The following is a 19,623-nucleotide window of genomic DNA, read 5'->3' on the forward strand; positions in this document are numbered from 1 at the left end:
AATTTTTTGATTGAATACTATCTTTTATAAACTAAAAACTGAATTATTCTATTTTTGTTTGAAATTTGATATTTTTTATTGGAGATTGTTCTTTTTTAGTTGAAAATGGAATTATTGGTTTGAAAATTCCCGTATTTTGTGAAAAATTTGTGTTTTTTGTTAGAAATATAAAACTTCTCCCTTGAAAATTCATCTTTTTGATTGAATATTTAACTATTTCGTTGTAAGTTCCTGTTTAGTTGATCAAAAACTAATTTTACCACATTTCTTAAACAATATATTATTTAAAAGAATATAAAACATTCGAAGCCTATATATTTTATGCAGCTGTTTTGTGGTAAAGGTGAAGTGCAAGAAGTTTGATGGTACTTTTACGCTATTGAGTAAAGTTAGTGTAACATTGGTGTATTTTTAGTTATAAGTTAATGCTTTAGTTATTATTTGCATTTAATATAAACATTAACATTAAGTATAATTTCTGTGAAGCATGAAATTTGTTATAAAATTTCATTGATGATATAACATACGGTAGCAACTTATTGAGATTTTGAGATTAATATTACATTTTGCAATTCAAGAGCGAACTGCTCGCAGTTAAAAAAAATATCAAAAAGACGTAGGATGAAAACATAAAAAGCTATTTTTTATTTTAATCCTGAATAAAATAGTTTCTGTTTTTATCCAAAAATTTGACAAATTTAAATGAAATTTTTGTGTAACCTGCATGAAAATTTTTTCTAATTTTCAATGCATTTCAAACACGGAGTATTTTTTTGTATTAAGAAAAATGAGTAAAAGCTTAACTTTCGTAAAGTTTTTGTAGTACATTTACGTAACTTTTCATAGCAAAAAATAATATTTTATAGATTTTTGTAGGTATACGAATGATTTACATTAAAGTGGCATTAAAGTTATCGCATGTTACACCAGCAATGGACTTTGATAACAAAAATTATAACAAATTCCATGCTTCAAAGGAATATTACTTAATGTTAATGTTTATATTAATAACAAAAAATAACTTAAACATTAACTTGTAAATAAAAATATACCAACCCTACCCATAGAACTCTCAGATAGATATACTTAATGGTCCAGATAGAGGCTTAAATTGAAATAAGAATTCGATCATAAAATAACAAGCATAGGCCCTGTATTGCGGCGACATGGGTGGCAAGGTGGTGGTAAAGGAGAAGTGTTGATTCATATTATCGACTTCGAAATTTGATTAGATTATTATTTCCAACAGTGATCCAGAAATACTTGCGCATGCTTGATCTGTGCGGCGTTCATTGGCTCTAGTTCGCTTACATATTTAAAAATCAAGTACAGACGCGCACCGTAGCCAATGAACACGTGCAACGTTCCATTACTGTCTAACTCACGGATGCCTCATGTCGCACGCGTGTAGCTATCAAAGAACGAGCAATTGTGACTATTGTCCACTGCTGTCTAATCCACTGACGCCTCGTGTCACACGCATATAACAATGAAATCGAGTATTGTGACAATCGAAATCGACAATATCGTTTAGAGATTTTATATTAAGGATATATATATGTTACGGCCAAAGCCCGAAATGAATGGCTTCGTATTACTATTTCCGGCTTTCGCCGACCAAAGCGCGAAGTGGCCCGGGTATACTGGCCAAAGCCAGAAATACTTTTATTTTACTGAGTAATACAAAGTTTGAAGTTTAGGACAATAGTAAGTATGTATAAATCGATGTATTCCATATACATAATATAAATGCTTTATTTAATTAAAAGTTTACAATGAAAATGATTTGAAATGCTTCTTATTTTCCCTTTTATTTTGTTTTACTTATTTTATGACTAAAAACATGATCTTCTGAAAAGACTGGAAATGTACTACCTATACAATTTCCAATTCTTAGAGAAGTAAAGTCAGAAGTGGATTCAAGTGTGTCACCTGCTCTTCATCAGCAGATCAGGTGTAAAGCAATTCGACATTTGAACCCCACTCTTACATTCTGGAAAATTTCTTGTAGTCTTTATAACTACAATTGGAGAGAATTTTTGTAAAACCAGCTACCCACCCTTCAGTTTTGTATCCCTTCCTAATGACTCTTGATCAAAAGAGCCTGTATTAGGATCGTACATGGAAAACCTCGGCATAGTCAAAGTCAAGGATCCGTTGAACGCGCAAACCAAGATTTCCAAAATATACTAACTACATAGATGCAGACTAATCAAACAAAGCACTGGGCAGAAAGTCTTCGATTCGTCCAAATTATTAAAAATCGTTCTTTCCACCAAGGTATACAACAGTCACCCTACGAAGCTATGTTTGGCTGCAAAGCAAAAGTGGGTTTGAGTACATCGAACCTCCCAAAGAAAGTCATAGAACAGCTCAATACGGACTGATAAATCTATAAGAAAATGTACTAAAAAAAAACAAGTTAACACAACTTACGAAAGAAATAAGAGAGAAATTACGACCATCCTACCCTAAATCCAAGGTGTCACAGAACAAAAGGGAAAAAATCTCAATAAAAACAACATTCAAATCATATTTAAGCCATCTGTGAATATAAAACAACTACTAAATAACCCTAAAGACAAAAAGGCACCCCTCAGTAATCGAGGAATATATAAAATCCCTTGTTCTTGTAGCAAAGTCTATATTGAAGAAACCGGGAGAACGGTGAGTCAACGTATAAAGAAACATGAGAGTAAAGTCAGGCTAAAACATTTCACGCAATCAGCACTAGCTCGGCATTATATCGAAACAGGACATAACATTTTATTTGACAAAACAACAGTCATCACGAAAACACACTATCTTTCCCAGAAAACATAGAGAAGTAATCGAAATCTTAAAACACCTTAATGACATCAATAAGGACTATGGATATAATACCAATCCGATTTGGCGCTCCGTCCTCCTGGATTAAAAAAAAAACTTGATTGGCCAATCAGGCTTGACCAGTCCCCACAGTGGAGTGCTCTGGCCAATCATTGGCATCGTGGAGAATATACATAAGGACAACATAACCTGATACCTTAGTTTAAAAATAGCCCTAAAGAAGTGAACTGCAATGTTCACGAAATTTCGGCAAAATTCGTAGTTTTGTACACGATTGGAACCCGAAATATCTCTTTTTATCAAAATAAATCATAGCAAAATAATTATATCTATTATTAGGAAAATAAACATTATAATTCTCAACAATCAAAAAATTACTTTTTTATCCAAGAAAGATGCAATTTCTACTAAAATATATGAATTTATAAGTTAACAAGACGAAGATTGGAAAAAATAGTTGAAGTTTTATCCCAACAGATTTAAGTTGACTTTCAAACACCAAAATATCAGTTTGGAGCTACAAGTAAATTTTCGATGACGATACTTGCATTTTCAACTAAAACGGATGACTGTAACAGAATTGTTGAATTTTCAACTAAAGATTTGCTCCCAAAAGGTAGAAAAATAAAAATTAGATGAAGTAAAAAGCAGACAAAAGAAAATTCCCGACTCGTGGACAGTTGCATAAATAAATTATTAGAAGAAAATACCAATTTTTCATTTGTAATGTACACAATATGACTTGTATTAATGAATACACTGCAGAAACATAAATTTCATTTACTGTTTACAATCCACTGTTTAAGGCCTTATGAAATAAGTTTTTTTGTTTTAAATATTTTTTGTTGCTTTTTTTATAACTTTTAAAATATAGGACCAGACCCACCTTTCTCAGTGCTTCTTATTTATTATCCTAAATTTTCAACTTGATACAGCGCTTCATGTGAAAATAAGTTGGGAAATAAAAAAGTGATGGTCACGTGACCCAAACGTCACGTGGCTTTAAACGGGTATATATCGCAACATGACGCACAGTGGGAAGAAATGCACTTCTTTCGTTCATAAATGTCCGCAGCCATAATTTTGGTCCAATTAAATTTTTTTTTTAATTGAAGTTCTTAAAATTTTGAAGAGCTTGACGCTCCGAACTTTTGTCTCCTCTATTTGTTTATTAATAATTTTGTCACTCAAAGTATGGAAAAACTGAAATTTTGTATATCACCATTTTTTACGCTTTAATAGCAGATTAGGTCAACTTCATATTATCTTAAATAAATGTTTGGGAACTCATAGAATACAAATAATTTGTTCATTATTCCATTTATTTGTTATACACAAATTTTATGAGCAAATTGTCAAATAGTCTTATTATCGGTAAAAAAAATTCTCGTTGCCAAAAATGCTTCATATTATTGTAAGAATGACATTTAATTACAAAAATAATTGAAAATTTTATAATAACCATTGCAATAAACAATTCTTACAAAATATTAAAATATGAGATTTTTTCAAATTATAATTTCCTTCAAACGCCCCAACGACATCAGGTATTCCTTAAGGGCATGTGATACTTCGTCGTGTGGTCAATCGGCTACAGTTCCCCCCGCTTTTTTCACAAAAATAAACAAATTTTATACTGAATTCGGAGATGCTATAAAATATCATAACAGACGTCCTCGGACTCTTTTTTGAGGTTAGGATCGTTTTTCAGCTCCCTGTTATTTCGATAATGTAGGTCTCTGTCGTACCGATGATGTTGGTAGCACTCAAGAATAATTCTGAGAGAGAATTGCAACACCCATAACTTCGAAATACACACAGACACATCAAATTTAGAAAAAATATATTTTTTTAAATCCTCCTCAAAAAAAGTGTTCGGGGACGTCCGTTAACATGTTCGCGATCATTCCTCAGATTTTGAAGACAAAATCTTTATTATTATAGGAAAAATCTAAGGGAATCTATCACTGATAAAATCGATACTAAATTCTAAGCGCCACACAAATTAATCTAACAAAATAAAAAATTGTTGAATTGACACACAAAACAAGTGAGCGGGGACGCCCGATAGCATGTTCGCTATCATGTCCCAAATTTTTAAGAAAAAATATTTATTATTCTAGGCAAAAAGCCGGGGGAACATAAAACTGGTCAAATAGATCATTATCTAAGTATCACATGACCTTGAAATAAATATTTATTAATATTTGATAAAATATAACCATTTAAATTTTATAAACAAATAATGTAAACAAATTCAAAATTTTAGCCCTTTCGCATAGAAAAAAATTGCACTTGAAATGTTTTATAAAACCTTAAGAGCATGTGATACTTCGTCGTCTGGTAAATCGGGTTCAATTCCCTCGGTTTTTTTCCCACTAGAAGCTCAGACACTTGCAATTATTTTATTTAGAAATGAAGTTCAATAAAGTACCATGCTAATCATTTTTACTTCAATGAACTCTATTCTTACACGGCTTCGCAAGGATATCCTCTCACGATGCAGAATAAATTATTGTGCAACACTAAACATTTGTATGCAAGTTTGGAAGAAACATCTACAATGCCGACGCGTACAAATTTTCAGAGAAATACATAGTAAATGATCTCGACTGGAGAAGAATCCAAATGTGAAGCCATTTCAAGCGCCCCCTAGCACTTGGATGGGTGACCATCTACGACGTACGGCCGGGAGGTGATTTTCTGCAGTTTTCTTCTTATCTGGCCAAATGTTTAGACAAATGCGAGCACTTCAAATAAACTCGTATTTAGCCTCATTGTAATGAAATTGTACGAAAATTCATAAAGTGATTTTAGGCTAACCTTAGTAAAAGGAAAATTTTTCAAATGCGCATACAATGTTAAGTTGAGAGACCTCTGTATCAGAGGGTTTTTAAATATAAAAAAGCATATTACAATAGTTAATAATAATACTGGTTATATGTTCGACTGAGTGATTAATCACAGTAAAATATATGGAGTAGTATATTGCAAGAGAAAATATACTACAGAAAATCTTGATGAAGTAAAATATTCAACTGAAGAGAATATGAAATTAATGTCATAAATTAATAAAAACAAATAATTACTGGAACCTATGAAAATGAAAGTTTTTACCATTATAAAGTTTTAATTTCTTGTTTGATTCTTATTAAATATATAGTGCATACATTTAAATGTATACATTACATTTTCTTATAAAAAAGAATTTTTGTAATGGTTAAATGAATCGAAATTTAAAAAATCGTTAAGTTCTGAATTTTTTAAATGAAATTTATTTGAATAGTAAATTATTATAGCAAATTTGCAGTCTCCTAGGAAAAAGAGATTGGAAATACATCCTTTGTTGATTCCGTAAACAAATTAAGCCTTTTCTTCCAAAAATGCCCAAACCCTTAATTTGCTCAGGGATTTTTTAAAAATAATAAATCTTGAAAATCTGATTACTATAATTAATCGAAAAGACGCTCTTATTTAAATTTGTAAAAAAAACTTACCCAATTCGTTTAAAAAATTGCCCAATTCTGAACTCTGTCTGACAGTTATTTATATAATTAATAATTATTGTAAATTTAACAATGTAACGCTACTTTTCAAACAAAACAAAAATTAAATTTGAAGGTCTCTCAGTAGCGCACTTGCCACCCTAAGCAGAGAAATTGAACTATATGAGAGATGATTCTACCGACAGCTTCTGAACTAACAATTAGATACAAAAAAATCAGATTATTGGGCGCCAGTCCTTGCTTGGGACAAAGGCCAACTAATTCAAGCAAAGTGAGTGAGAAACGATAAAGGAGAATGGAATCTATATTCCCAACGGAAAAGGCAAACCTCACTAAACGCTATGAGTTTCAGGCTAAAGGATAAAAAAAGGGGGGGCCTCACTGACTTCGATTAAAAGGGTGAACCTTAAGTTAAAATATGAAATAATTAAAAAAAAGATCAACAAAAGATTTTAAGAAAATCTCTACAATGACAATAATAAGAACAAAATCAGATAACCAAAAGGCAAAAGATTTCAAACTAATAAAAAGATAAACCAAAAATACTAAAAGATAACCTTAGGGTGGACAAAACTACTAGCTCAGCCTAAACGTGAAAATGACAGAGGGTAGGGTTACGTAATTACAAAGCTCATCTTTTGTATAAAATTTTTATAGGTAGTTTATTTAAAATTTTAGATAGGTCAATCGAAGAAGATAACAAGAAAGTTAATTATGGATATAATAAGACCACACAAAAAACAACAACATATTTATAGTTCAAGCATAGTTATAATAAGAAAAATAAGAAAATAAAATAGTCTCGACAGTATAAAATGGCAACGGTAGGGTATGATATATGACTTAATTTGAAGAAAAGAAAAAAAAGTTATCGACGTTAAACATTCTCAACGGTTAAAATCAATAACAAAAAAAAATATACAATAATAAAATTCAATAATATTCACAATTTTTAGGGAAGCCAAAGTTACTATTGGCGGGTTAAAAGGGTTCTACGTACAGTAGCATAAAATACGAAACATGACGGGAATTATATATATATATATATATATATATATATATATATACACACACACACAATACACACACATATATACAATGCGTCGTAACACTGGGTCTTTATTTAACCAACAATTGCGGGCGTTTCGTTGTGAGAAATATATGAGGGGCTTCTCCAAAAATAGATAATAAAAAAAACTAAATTCTCGGAATCTGTAACAAAAATATAACACTTTAGGGTATTCAAGGGGTCGATAATGAAAGTGGATTGCTAACGAATTTCCAAGATAGATTAAAATAATAAGGCATTAGCCCGATAACACAAAAGGTATCTCGGCATTAAAAGGGGTACCAAGAACATTAAAGGAGTCGGTTAAACTTCCATAATTATGGAGAGATCTGGTAAATCTTGTAAATTTACGAAGCCACATAGAAAAGAGTCACCCAAAGGACATTCTCGGTTGACACCATAAACAAGTTGCCTGGTGGACAAAAAGTTAAAATTATTAATTTTTAAATTGAAATTTTTTAAAGAATTAATATATCTTGTAAATTTACAAAACCACATAGAAAAGAATCATCGAATAGACATTCTTCGTTGACTCCGTAAACAAATTTCCTCGTAGAAAAAAAGTTTAAATTATTAATTCTTAAATTGAAATTGTTTAAATAATAAATATATCTTGCAAATTTACAAATCCACATAGAAAAGAGTCATGAAATGGACATTCTTAGTTGACTCAACAAACAAATTGCCTCGTAGAAAAAAGTTAAATTATTAATGTTTGAATTGAAATTGTCTAAATAATTAATGTATCCTGTAAATTTTCAAAGCAACATAGAAAACAGTCATCGAACAGACATGCTTAGTTGACTCCGTAAACAAATTGACTCGTAGAAAAAGGGTGACTTTTTATTTTTTAATTAAATTTATTTCAATGATTAAGATATCTCGTAAATTTGCAAAGCAACATAGAAAACAGTCATCGAACAGGCATGCTTAGTTGACTCCGTAAACAAATTGACTCGTAGAAAAAGGGTCACTTTTAATTTTTTAATTAAATTTGTTTCAATGATTAAGATATCTTGTAAATTTACAAAACAAATAGAAGAGTCATCGAATAGACTTTCTTAGTTGACTCCGTACACAAATTGTCTCGTAGAAAAAAGGCTAAATTATTAATTTTTAAAATGAAATTGTTTAAATAATTAATGTATCTTGTAAATTTACAAAGCCACATAGAAAAAATCATCGCATGGGCATTCTTAGATGACTCCGTTAATAAATTGGCTCGTAGAAAAAAGGTCATTCTTAATTTTTTAATTGAAATTGTTTAATAATTAATATATTTTGTAAATTTACAAAGCAACATAGAAAAGAGTAATCGAATGGACATTCTTAGGTGAATCCGTAAACAAATTAGCTGGCAGAGAAAAGGTCATTTAAAAATTTTTAATTAAAATTGTTTAAATAATTAATATATCTTGTAAAATTTTGTAAATTTACAAAGCCAAATAAAAAAGTCATCAAATGGACATTCTTAGTTGACTCCGTAAACAAATTGCCTCGTAGAAAACAGGGCGAATTACTAATTTTTAAATTGAAATTATTTAAGTAATTAACATATCTTGTAAATTGACAAAGCCGCATAGAAAAGATTCATCGAATGGACATTCTTAGATGAATCCGTAAACAAATTAACTGGTAGAAAAAAGGTCATTTTTAATTTTTTAATTAAAATTGTTTAAATAATTAATACATCTGGTGAATTTACAAAGCCACATGGAAGAGTCATCGAATGGACATTCTTAGTTGACTCCGTAAACAAATTGCCTCGTAGAAAAAGGGTAGATTATTAATTTTTCAATTGAAATTGTTTAAATAATTAATATACCTTGCAAATTTACAAAGACACATAGAAAAGAGTCATCAGATAGACAATTCTAGTTGACTCCGTAAACAAATTGACACAAAGAAACAAGGTCACTCTTAATTTTTTAATTGAAATTGTTTGAATAATTAATAGTTCTTTTAAATTTACAAAGCAACAAAAAAAAGTGTCATCGACTGGACATTCTTAGTTGACTCCATAAACAAATTGACTCGTAGAAAAAAGGTTGAATGATTAATTTTTTAATTATAATTGTTTAAATAATTAATATATATGTAAATTTACAAAGCCATATAGAAAAGACTCATGGAATGGACAATCTCAGTTGACTCCGTAAACAAATTGCCGCGTAGAAAAAAGGGTGAATTATTAATTTTTAAATTGAAATTGTTTAAAAAATTAACATATCTTGTAAATTTACAAAGCCGCAAAGAAAAGAGTTATCGAATGGACATTCTTAGTTGACTCCATAAACAAATTCATTCGTAGAAAAAAGTTCAATCTCTTAATTTTTAAATTGGAATTATTTAAATAATTAATATATCTTGTATATTTACAAAGCCCCAAAGAAAAAAGTCATTGATTGGAAATTCTTAGTTGACTCCGTAAAAAAATTGACTCGTAGAAAAAAGTTACTACTCTTAATTTTGAAATTGTAATTATTTGAACAATTAATAGTTCTTTTAAATTTGCAAAGCAACATAGAAAAAAGCCATCAGATAGACATTCTTATTTGACTCCATAAACAAATTAACACGTAGAAAAAAGGTCAAACTCTTAATTTTTTCATTGAAACTGTTTGAATAATTAATAGTTCTTTTAAATTTACAAAGCATCATAGAAAAGAGTCATCGGATAGACATTTTTAGTTGATTTCGTAAAGAAATTGAAGCGTAGAAAAAAGGTCAAACTCTTAATTTTTAAATTAAAATTGTTTAAGTAATTAATATATCTTGCGAATTCACAAAGCCACATAGAGAAGTGCCATCGAATGGACATTCTTAGTTGCCTCCGCAAACAAAATGCCTCGTAGAAAAACGTTAAATTATTAATATTCAAATTGAAATTGTTTAAATATTTAATATATCTTGTAAATTTACAAAGCTACATAGAAAAAAGTCATCGAATGGAAATTCTTACTTGAATCCGTAAACAAATTGACTCGTAGAAAAAGGGTTAAAATTTTAATTTCTAAATTAAAATTGTTCAAATAATTAATAGTTCTTGTAAATTTACAAAGCAATATGATAAATTGAATGCATTCTCTAAAAAATAGCCATTTATGAAAATTTTTTATATAATTACAATGTTTATAGATTAACCAAATGTTAAAAAAAAAGTTCCACTCGAATTCGGCACTCGTAGAGCTGGGATAACGCTTTTTCTATCAATGTATGGGAAACGAAACGCTTATTCTATCGATGCATGGGAAACGTAATGTTTTTTTAATAGACCAACTTTCAAATATAGGAAATGTGCTCACATTTAAGATAACCTCAAAATACACACACCCAACAAATTTAGCAAAATAAATTTTTTTTTAATGATTCTACAAAGAAAAGAGTCCGGGAACGTCCCTTGGCATGTTCGCTATCATTTCCCAAATTTTTAAGACAAAATACTTATTATTGTAGGAAAAAAGCCGGGGGAACCTAAAACTGGTCAAATCAATAAGTTCAAATATTTTGTCACGGGAATTTTTAATAACAGGGGTTATTGTTAACTTTCTAATATTTTTGTGACGAGCAGTTTTGTCCAATAGCTTAAAACATTTCCAGTGCAAAACAAAAATTCTATGCGAAAGGGCAAAAATGGTTATTATAAACTCTTAAATTAGTTTTATAATTCAATGGCATTCCTGCATTAACATGAAGCACTTTTAGCACAAAATGTTTTTTTATTACCAATAATAAGACTATTTTCTAATCTGTGCATAAAATTTGTTTTTAACAAATACTTGGAATAATTACAAATTGTTTGTATTCTATGAGTCCCTAAACATTTATTTAAGACAATATGAAGTTTTCCTGATCAGTTATTAAAGCGCAAGTAATTGTTATGTACGGAGTTTCAGTTTTTACATACTTTAAGTGAAAAATTTATTAATAAACTAATATAGGAGACAAGATTTCGGAGCGCAAGCTCTTCAGAATTTAATGAATTTTAGTTTTTAAAAAATTAAAAATTGGACCAAAATTAAAGTCTCGGGACATTTTTGAACGAAAAAATACATTTCCTCTCACTATGTGTAGCATGCTTTGAACCGAAGTTCATTTACCAATCATTGGCAGCACTGAACGCCAAAAACCTATTTCAATTTGCCTCAAATTGTTCAGTTGATACTCGGCCGGCACCTACTGGACACATCACTATTCCTTGGTGCGACCGAGAAATCTCAACACTTCCTCGCTCCTTCCAGTCTCTCGCTTATGCGACCTTACTTTAACTACCATTTTGAGGAATCCATGGTAGCATGGTTCGTTTTGCTACACCGGCATTTCCGCCTTCTGAATCCGAATTCCGTTTGCGTGTTGGAGTGCTTTCTTCGTAACTTTTAAAAGTGAAATGTAACGCTTATTCTATGAAACTTCTCATTTTGAATAAGGTAGTGAATTGTAGTGAAAAAATGAGATCAAGAAAAAAAAAGAAAATCTTCGTTCATGTAGGATCGGAGAAAGGATTATATTTCTTTCAACCAATATTTCTCAATATCATATCCGTACTATCGGAAAAAAAGATTAAACTTATTCCAACCAATCGTTTGCATGATCCTCCCCGTAGAGCCAGAGAAACAATTAAAATTCTTTCAACCAATAATTTTCACGATCCTCTGCGTAGGATCGGAGATGATTTACAACTTTTTAAAATGAAACCTTTGCTCACGATCCTCTCATATAGGAATGGAGAAAAGACCAAATTCATTTAGGCAAACTATGGTCACGATTCTCTTTGTAGCATCGGAGAAAGTTTAACCACACTTTGAATATAGTAAACTTCCTGTTATGTCCCTCACTGTGAAACGTATACGTTCACGAATGTCCCCCTCTGTAGGGACCAACACTTCTACCACGGCAGTCTTCAACATATTTTGTCCAGCAACGTTCATTGTATGCCTCGACCTTCTACCGATACGTGCACGGTAAGCAACTTTTTCAACTACGCATGCGCCGAAAAGCGTGGGTCTATTTTAAACTATTCGAAACGTGCACTTTACATTATATACCGTAAATTCACTTCAACAGACAGCTGCACATAATTGTTAGGCAATAAAATTCAAACGAGCGGTATAATAATTTTAATGCTTATACGCAATTCACTGCAATTTGAGACATTCAACTTAATTCATGAAAGGATTTTTCAATTTTATCTTAGCAATCGGACACTGCATATATTTCACTGTGTTTGAACTGAACTCCGTTTTTACAGAATTGTCGATATGATTTCGCAAATACAACCAATCGATTTCAATTTAATCTTTTTTAAGGGGTGGAAAAATCAGCAAAAACACCTTCTTTAGCCCTTTCTGAAATGGAAAGATAATGTTAAGTCTTAATCAGTAGTCCGTGCAAAGACCACTAGTAGAATTACCTTACTACATTTCTGGTAAAATTGACAAATGAGAATGTAAAATTAGGAATGCCAGTTTAAATATAGGATTAAAATAAAATTTTTCAAGATACACGGAGAAACCCCTTTAAGTAAACTAGCAAGTAAGTAAGCACGAGTATGTCTTATACCAGGGAAGTTATGCATTCCTAGCTTTAGGAGCAGTCTCGCCAAGCTAGAAAACCCTATCACTTGACAGTACTGTGGTTGCAAGAAAGTCTTGAATTTTGAACATGAATTTCTTACGCTCTGCATTCTTCCACCATACCTGCGAGACAGCAAGCGCTGGTATACGTATCTTAAGGGCTTTGTAAATCTTTTTTAAATTTCGAAACTTAGATTCAGATCAAACGGTGAAGCTATTTTGTCTGATTTTTTGTATAAATGAACTAAAGGGTATAAATACTCGGGGTACAGGCCGCTTTTCAAAGAAAATTCTACTTTTCATGTAAAAATTCAAAGAAATCAATTTTCCTCGATAACATCGTTGTAGTAATGTGTTATACTCATCAGCGAAGAAGGGAGCAGGTAAGGCAGTTTTTGATCCTACCTAAATGAGTGGATGAATTCCCAATAGGTGGGGTGGGTGGAGATGGTTGAGCGTGGATAAAATCATGAAATTCAGATTTCAAATGCAAAAAAATTGTAAACAAAATAATTTCACAAGTAAATGTAACTAAAAATGGTTTCTTACGATGTTCGGCAAACTTACTAGGAGACAAGTACCTTGTACAATAAATGACAATGTGCAAGCTCTCTGTATAAACGGGCAGATTATAAAACATTCAAGATATCTATAATATGTGCTGCTTAATTTCCTCCGAAAAATAACAAATATATAAGTACTAGACAAATTTTTTGAATATTTGCACAACTCAGGGGTTTTCGCACAACTCGAGTTACTACACATTACAAATTTTTATTAAATCTTTTGTGTTCGTGTCAAATCATTGAATTGTTGTAAAATCTTCTCAAATTTGTTCAGATGTTTTGAAATATTTCAACATTTTAAAAATATTTATCTAGTGTACTGCTGTTTTGAATTATTTAAAATCTTTGAAATTTTTTGAAATCTTTGAAATATGGTGTACTTTACCCTTTTTGATATCTTTGGAATTCTTGTGTTCTTTTACAATAATTATTATGGGAGTCACGTTAGACGTAAAAAATGCAAAACATGGAAACCCGGCGGCGTTCTACCGATTTGAATGAAACCTTTTGCACTGTGTTGCTAAAGGGTGTAACGAAAAGTCGAAAGAGAGATCTATTCGCTAATTGTTATTTATATGTTTAAACAACATAAATTTGAGGGTAAACAAAATCAAAATGTCAGCGACACATTATTTTCGGGCGTTCCGGACCTCAATTGTTTCAGTTATTCAACTTTAACATCCATTATTCGGAATACTTTGTTTAAAAAAATAAATAACAATTAGCAGACATAATTTTTTAAGCCTTTTATTGCACATCTTTAGCAACACAATGCAAAAGGTTTCATTCAAAACGGTGAAACGCTACCGGGTTTCAAAGTATAAACCTTATTTGACTCCTCTATATGAAATGTTTATGAAATTTTTGAAATACTTTGCTTTCTCGTACGGCGATACTACTTTCAATGCATACGCTTAAACTATATTACCATGCGCTTTATGCTTTTGTAGTGTAGACTTGTCAAGCTAAAATTGTATGAATTCATGCAAATACAGAAAGAACTTCGTGCCACATTTGCCTGTTAAAATTTCGTACTTTAATAGTAATAACTTAACTTGCTGATACATTTAGATTTCTTTCACCGTGTACATATATTGTATTGCTTACGTACTGCATATATGTCTTGATATCCATTAGGCGCACCATTTGATCTATGACACTTAAATGTGAAGTTGTCTTTGGGATTTGTGGGATTCACGTACTGAATTGCTACACGTCCTTCGACGCTTCCTAAAGCATAGCCAGTAGGCACTTTTTTCTTATCTCTAAAAATAGCAACACACCGGTGCTGATATTTTAAAGGTGACTCGATTCTCTTATACTCTTGTGGAGTACCTTCCAGCTGATAAACTATTAAACCTCTTCCCGCTGTTCCCACTACAGCCATTGGGTAATCCTATGCAGATTTTAAAATGCAAAAGTTTAATAATCAGGTTAAGTTTCTGTTCATTAAATGAGATATTATTAACATACGTACCACATCCGCACAGTAGCATCTTTCCGGTAAGCTGATGGTCAACATTGGATTAGGACTCCGAGTATCCCAAAACTACAATGGGTGAATCGATTAATTTATATTATTTCTTTTCATCCAAACTTTATTGTAATTATTAAAACAAAACTATAATAATAATGCAAAACATGTTAGAATTGTGCAGCATGACTATCGTTTTTTGTAGACAGGGGAACATTCCCTATGAGCTCTCACCCTCTACATATTTTTCTATGAATAAATTATATTAATCAACTAGGTAGGTAAATATATGCTCAGTATTCTGCTTTTAAGTTTTTTATTTTATTTAATAAAACCATAGCCCACAGACAAAGCCAAAAACAAACTGTATGCAATACACGGGCTTGCTTAATAATGTGTAGCTTAAGAGATATGACTTGAGTTGCAGTATCTTTACCCTAATAGCACGGAACGTTCCAGGAACCTTCCACTGGGGCCTGAGAGGAACCTTCTATTATTCTTATTTTTATCAACAATTATCTCGTTAACAGTAACAGATAGGGAAAAACAGATGTCATTTTTGCGTGTTGAGTACCGCATATACCACATTGTAATACGGTATCCGTATCATAAACTGACATTAATTTTGACCAGTGACTTACGATTTATCGAATATTCATTGATAACGCAGGCCCACAAAAAAAAAGTTGCCTGTACCTTTGACCAGAACAATTTTTTCTTACGTATTTTTCGACGCTGAATCCGAATCTGTAGTTAAAAAATAACCTCCCCCATCATTTTTTTGGATATAGGTAAAAAAAACACTTTTTAATGGTTTTTTCATGGTTTTATGAAGTTACATAAAGAATGAAGAATGACACGTTTAATTTGATCTCAGAAGTGAATTCTGCGGATCCAAATACACCGAAAACCAGGGTTCGAATATATTTTTCACTAAATTTCGACCCTTAAGGCCATGTGGTGAGTTGGTCATGTGACCAGATTCCAACCTTACCGTAACTTTTTTTATTTCTCAACTTATATTCATACGAAACGCCACATCGAGTTGGGAATTTGGGATACTAAACAAGAAGCACTAAGAATGGTGGGTCTCGTCTTGAATTTGTATAATTTTGAAAAAAGTTTTTTGTTATAAATAATGTTTTTTTGCTTCTTTTTGTAATTTTTAAAGTTTAGGACCAGACTCACATTTCTTAGTGCTTCTTATTTATTATCCCAAATTATCAACTCGATGTGGCGCTTAGTGTGAAAATAAGTTGGGAAATAAGAAAGGTGGCGGTAAGGTAGGAATCTGGCCACGTGACCCACTCGTCACATGACCTTAATACGGCTTTGAAAAGTCTAATAGACCTCATTATGAATCCAAGGTCAGAGGTAAGCCACATTGGCTATTAATTGTAAATACGATTTCGGATTCGTGATCAGCGAACCCGAAGACACCGGGATATTGTTTCAGCGATTTCCAGAGACATCGTATATCATACGTCAGGACTTTAGGAATCCGCGATACCAAGCACTGCTTAACATTTAGCGCACGAGTGAGTTTCACTCTTCAATCTCCCTCCTCCTAGTTCCCGCTTCACTCAGCGCTTCCCACTTCTTCCAGCGTCTCCCTACTGCTCGCTCCCACGTCGCTTCTTTGCTCGAGTCTTCGCTCTACACTACATAACTTACTGTCCGGCCGACCCATCGTTCACATATCTGACTAAGGGACGTGCAATGCCCTTTTTACACTGATTAAAGTTATTCTTATTGTTGAGTTTAAACATTGTGATAATAATTACTTGATGCTTCTGCATATTAATTATGGCAGCATCTGTGGCTTAAAAACACTTAACATACTAAATTCGATCCTACAACCATAGTTACAAGATTACAAGTAGGACGCCATAAGTATATCACATGGCCGTTACCTGCAGAAGAAGTGCTAACTGAGATAATACACAATTCGCCAAAGCTGTAGGAGTCCGACACAGCTAAAAAGCCGGAAATAATTATCAGAAGCAAGGGGTTTTAAGTATTTTGATGATTTCTTGAGATAAAGTTGTCTTCTTCTTGGAAATTGAGAGGGAAAATAAACCCACTATAACAAGATCAGATAGGGGGACGTTGTGGGAGCCAATGGAAGAGAGGGGCGTGAAGAGGGGCCAGATCGAGAGGGTAAGGGAGGTATATGAGACGAAAGATAGGGTGCGAGGAGGGGAGGGAATCTCTGAAGGATTCCGGATGGACAGGGGGTTGAGACAAGGGTGTCTGCTTAGCCCAACGCTTTTTGCAATTTTAATCGCGGATATGGAAAGTAAGCTGGAGACCGGAGTGGTATGAGGAGTTAGGGTAGGAGGAGTCAGGATATGGTCATTCGCATATGCAGATGACATAGTGCTGCTAGCAAAGAGCGAAGAGGCTTTAAAGGAGATGATGCAGAGGTTGAGAAAATACTTGGACAAAAATAGGCTAGAGTTAAATGCGGATAAGTCGAAGGTTATGGTGTTCAGGAAAGAAGGTGGGAGAGATAAGGGAGGGGAGTGGAAGTGGAAGGGAAAAGCGGTACAGGAGGTGCAAGAGTTTGTGTACCTGAGCTTCATGTTTCGAAGAAATGGGGGAGTGGATGGTCATATAAAAGAGAGGGTGAGAAGGGCAAACGTGGTGATGAGGCAGGTGTGGAGGCTGGGGAAGATGTTGTTCACAGATGATCTTGTAAGAAGAATGAAATAGTTTGATTCGCTAGTGATGAGTGTCATATTTTATGGAGCGGAGGTGTGGGGATGGAAGGTAAGTGAAGAGGTAAATGGGATACAGGAGAGGTATGTAAAGTGGAAACTGGGGCTGGCAAGGCATATGCCGAACCATATTGTCAGGAGTGAGACAGGAAGAACGAGTTTAGGGATTATAACAGGGAGTCGAGCTCGTAAATATGAGGAAATATTTTTGGAAGAGGGGAAAGTAAGCTGGTTAGGGAGTGTTGGTGGGAGAAAGAGAACAGACTAGTGGTGCAAAGAATAGCATGGAAAAAGAGAAGGCAGAAGGAGAGGAGAGAATTAGACAGTCAAGGTTTAACGGGAAATATGTGTGGTTTATGCCAAGGGAGAAAGCGCAATATTTGTGTGAGAAAGGAGAGCAAGGAAGTCAGGAACTTATAGCGAGAATGAAACGGGGTTGCATCGGGAATTATAATAGGTTCTGGCATTATAGAGAGAAGAGAATGTGTGAATTGTGCGGGAAGGGGGATGCAAAAGTTGAGCACTGGTTGGAGGAGTCTGAAGAGGTGGAAAGGAGTGGAATAAGCATGGAGGTATTGTTGCATGAAAGGAGGGACAAAAGAGCAGTAGCATGGGTGAAGGGGGTCTTAGGCAAGATGGTGAAAAAGAGAAGGAAGGAGGAAGAGTAATGGAGAAGGAAAGATTGTAAATAGGAGAGGAAGTAGATGTAAGAAAACTGTAAATATTGTAAATAGTAGTTAAGTATTAGGTGTTAGACGCGAAGATAGAGGTTGGTAATGCGAGGAATAGCGAAAAAAGAGCGACATGCGTGCGAAGCGAGGCGAGGCGCAGCAAAGAAGGTTAGGCTATAGAAGCAAGCGGATTAGTTAAAAGGTGTGGATGGATAGTATTGTGTAAGAGATAGTTGTAAGAAAATTCGGTAAAAAAATGGAAGTGTAAGCAAGTCAATTTTTTTTAGGCCAGCAGGCCGAAAAATAAACGTTTATCTATCTATAACAAGGTCAGATGTTAACTAAAGCCTGTTGAATAAATCGCTACAAACAGAAAATTTAGCCATCAAGTCAAATTTTGTTACCTCCTCTACATATAAAGCTTGGTTTAATCAAACAATTTGTGAAGGCCTTAGACAACGAAGGACAATGCTTTGAATATTTGGGCGAAGTGTTTAGTCAGAAATCAGGCGCTAAATTGAGCGCAGGCATTTTTGATGGTCCTAAAATCCGCACGTTTTTCAGAGATAAAAACTTTGACAAAACTATAAACGATCTCGAGAAAGCAACATGGTCGAGTTTTAAAGAGATATCAACAACATTTTTGGGTTATACGAAAGACGCAAATTACATAAATATTGTAAAAAGGATGTTACTAACTTCAAAAAATGGGGCTGCCTAATAAACTTGAAACTCCATTTTCTTGATTCACATGTTGAAAAATTTCCAGAAAATAACGGGGACTTCGGTGAAGATTAAAGGGAAAGGTTTCACCAAGACTTGAAAAAATTTGAACGTAGAGGTCTAGGACGGTGGGGCATCAATATGTTGGCAGATTACTGCTCGATGATAAAAAGAGAAACAAACTTGAAAAGGGGACACAAACGTGTCAGAAAACCTCTGCACTGGTCATTCGAAGAAAAGCGTGTGCGCAAGCGAAAACCAATTTAAAATGTCCTCATATTGGTTAGGCGAAATGTTCTGCTTATTATTATATATTAGGGTGACTCAAAAACTCTGTTTTTTTAGAGGGGGGCGATCCCTCCAATTTCATTACAAGTCCGAAAAAAGAAATTCCCTATTTTTCCTCGATTTCAAGAGGTGCCGGTATGGGGGCCTGTTGAGAATTATCCATAGAAGAATTTCATATATCAAAAATATGGGTTTGACACCACT

The 19,623-nt window shown here is 33.0% G+C and overlaps 1 protein-coding gene across 8 annotated transcripts in view; it reads right to left on the bottom strand.

The window, feature by feature from the left end:
• The window catches only part of LOC117178232 (mRNA export factor), a 180,509-nt gene that overhangs the window by 24,657 nt on the left and 136,229 nt on the right, over positions 1-19,623 (bottom strand). For all 8 annotated transcript variants that reach the window (XM_033369551.1, XM_033369553.1, XM_033369554.1 and 5 more), the window contains 2 exons: positions 15,021-15,092; positions 14,655-14,939 (listed from right to left, as the gene is read on the bottom strand). In XM_033369551.1, coding sequence (XP_033225442.1) covers positions 14,655-14,939; positions 15,021-15,092 — 357 coding nt within the window. The remainder of the gene's footprint in view (positions 1-14,654; positions 14,940-15,020; positions 15,093-19,623) is intronic.

The sequence above is a fragment of the Belonocnema kinseyi genome, chromosome 8, assembly GCF_010883055.1.
Source record: "Belonocnema kinseyi isolate 2016_QV_RU_SX_M_011 chromosome 8, B_treatae_v1, whole genome shotgun sequence".
Classification (NCBI taxonomy): domain Eukaryota; kingdom Metazoa; phylum Arthropoda; class Insecta; order Hymenoptera; family Cynipidae; genus Belonocnema; species Belonocnema kinseyi.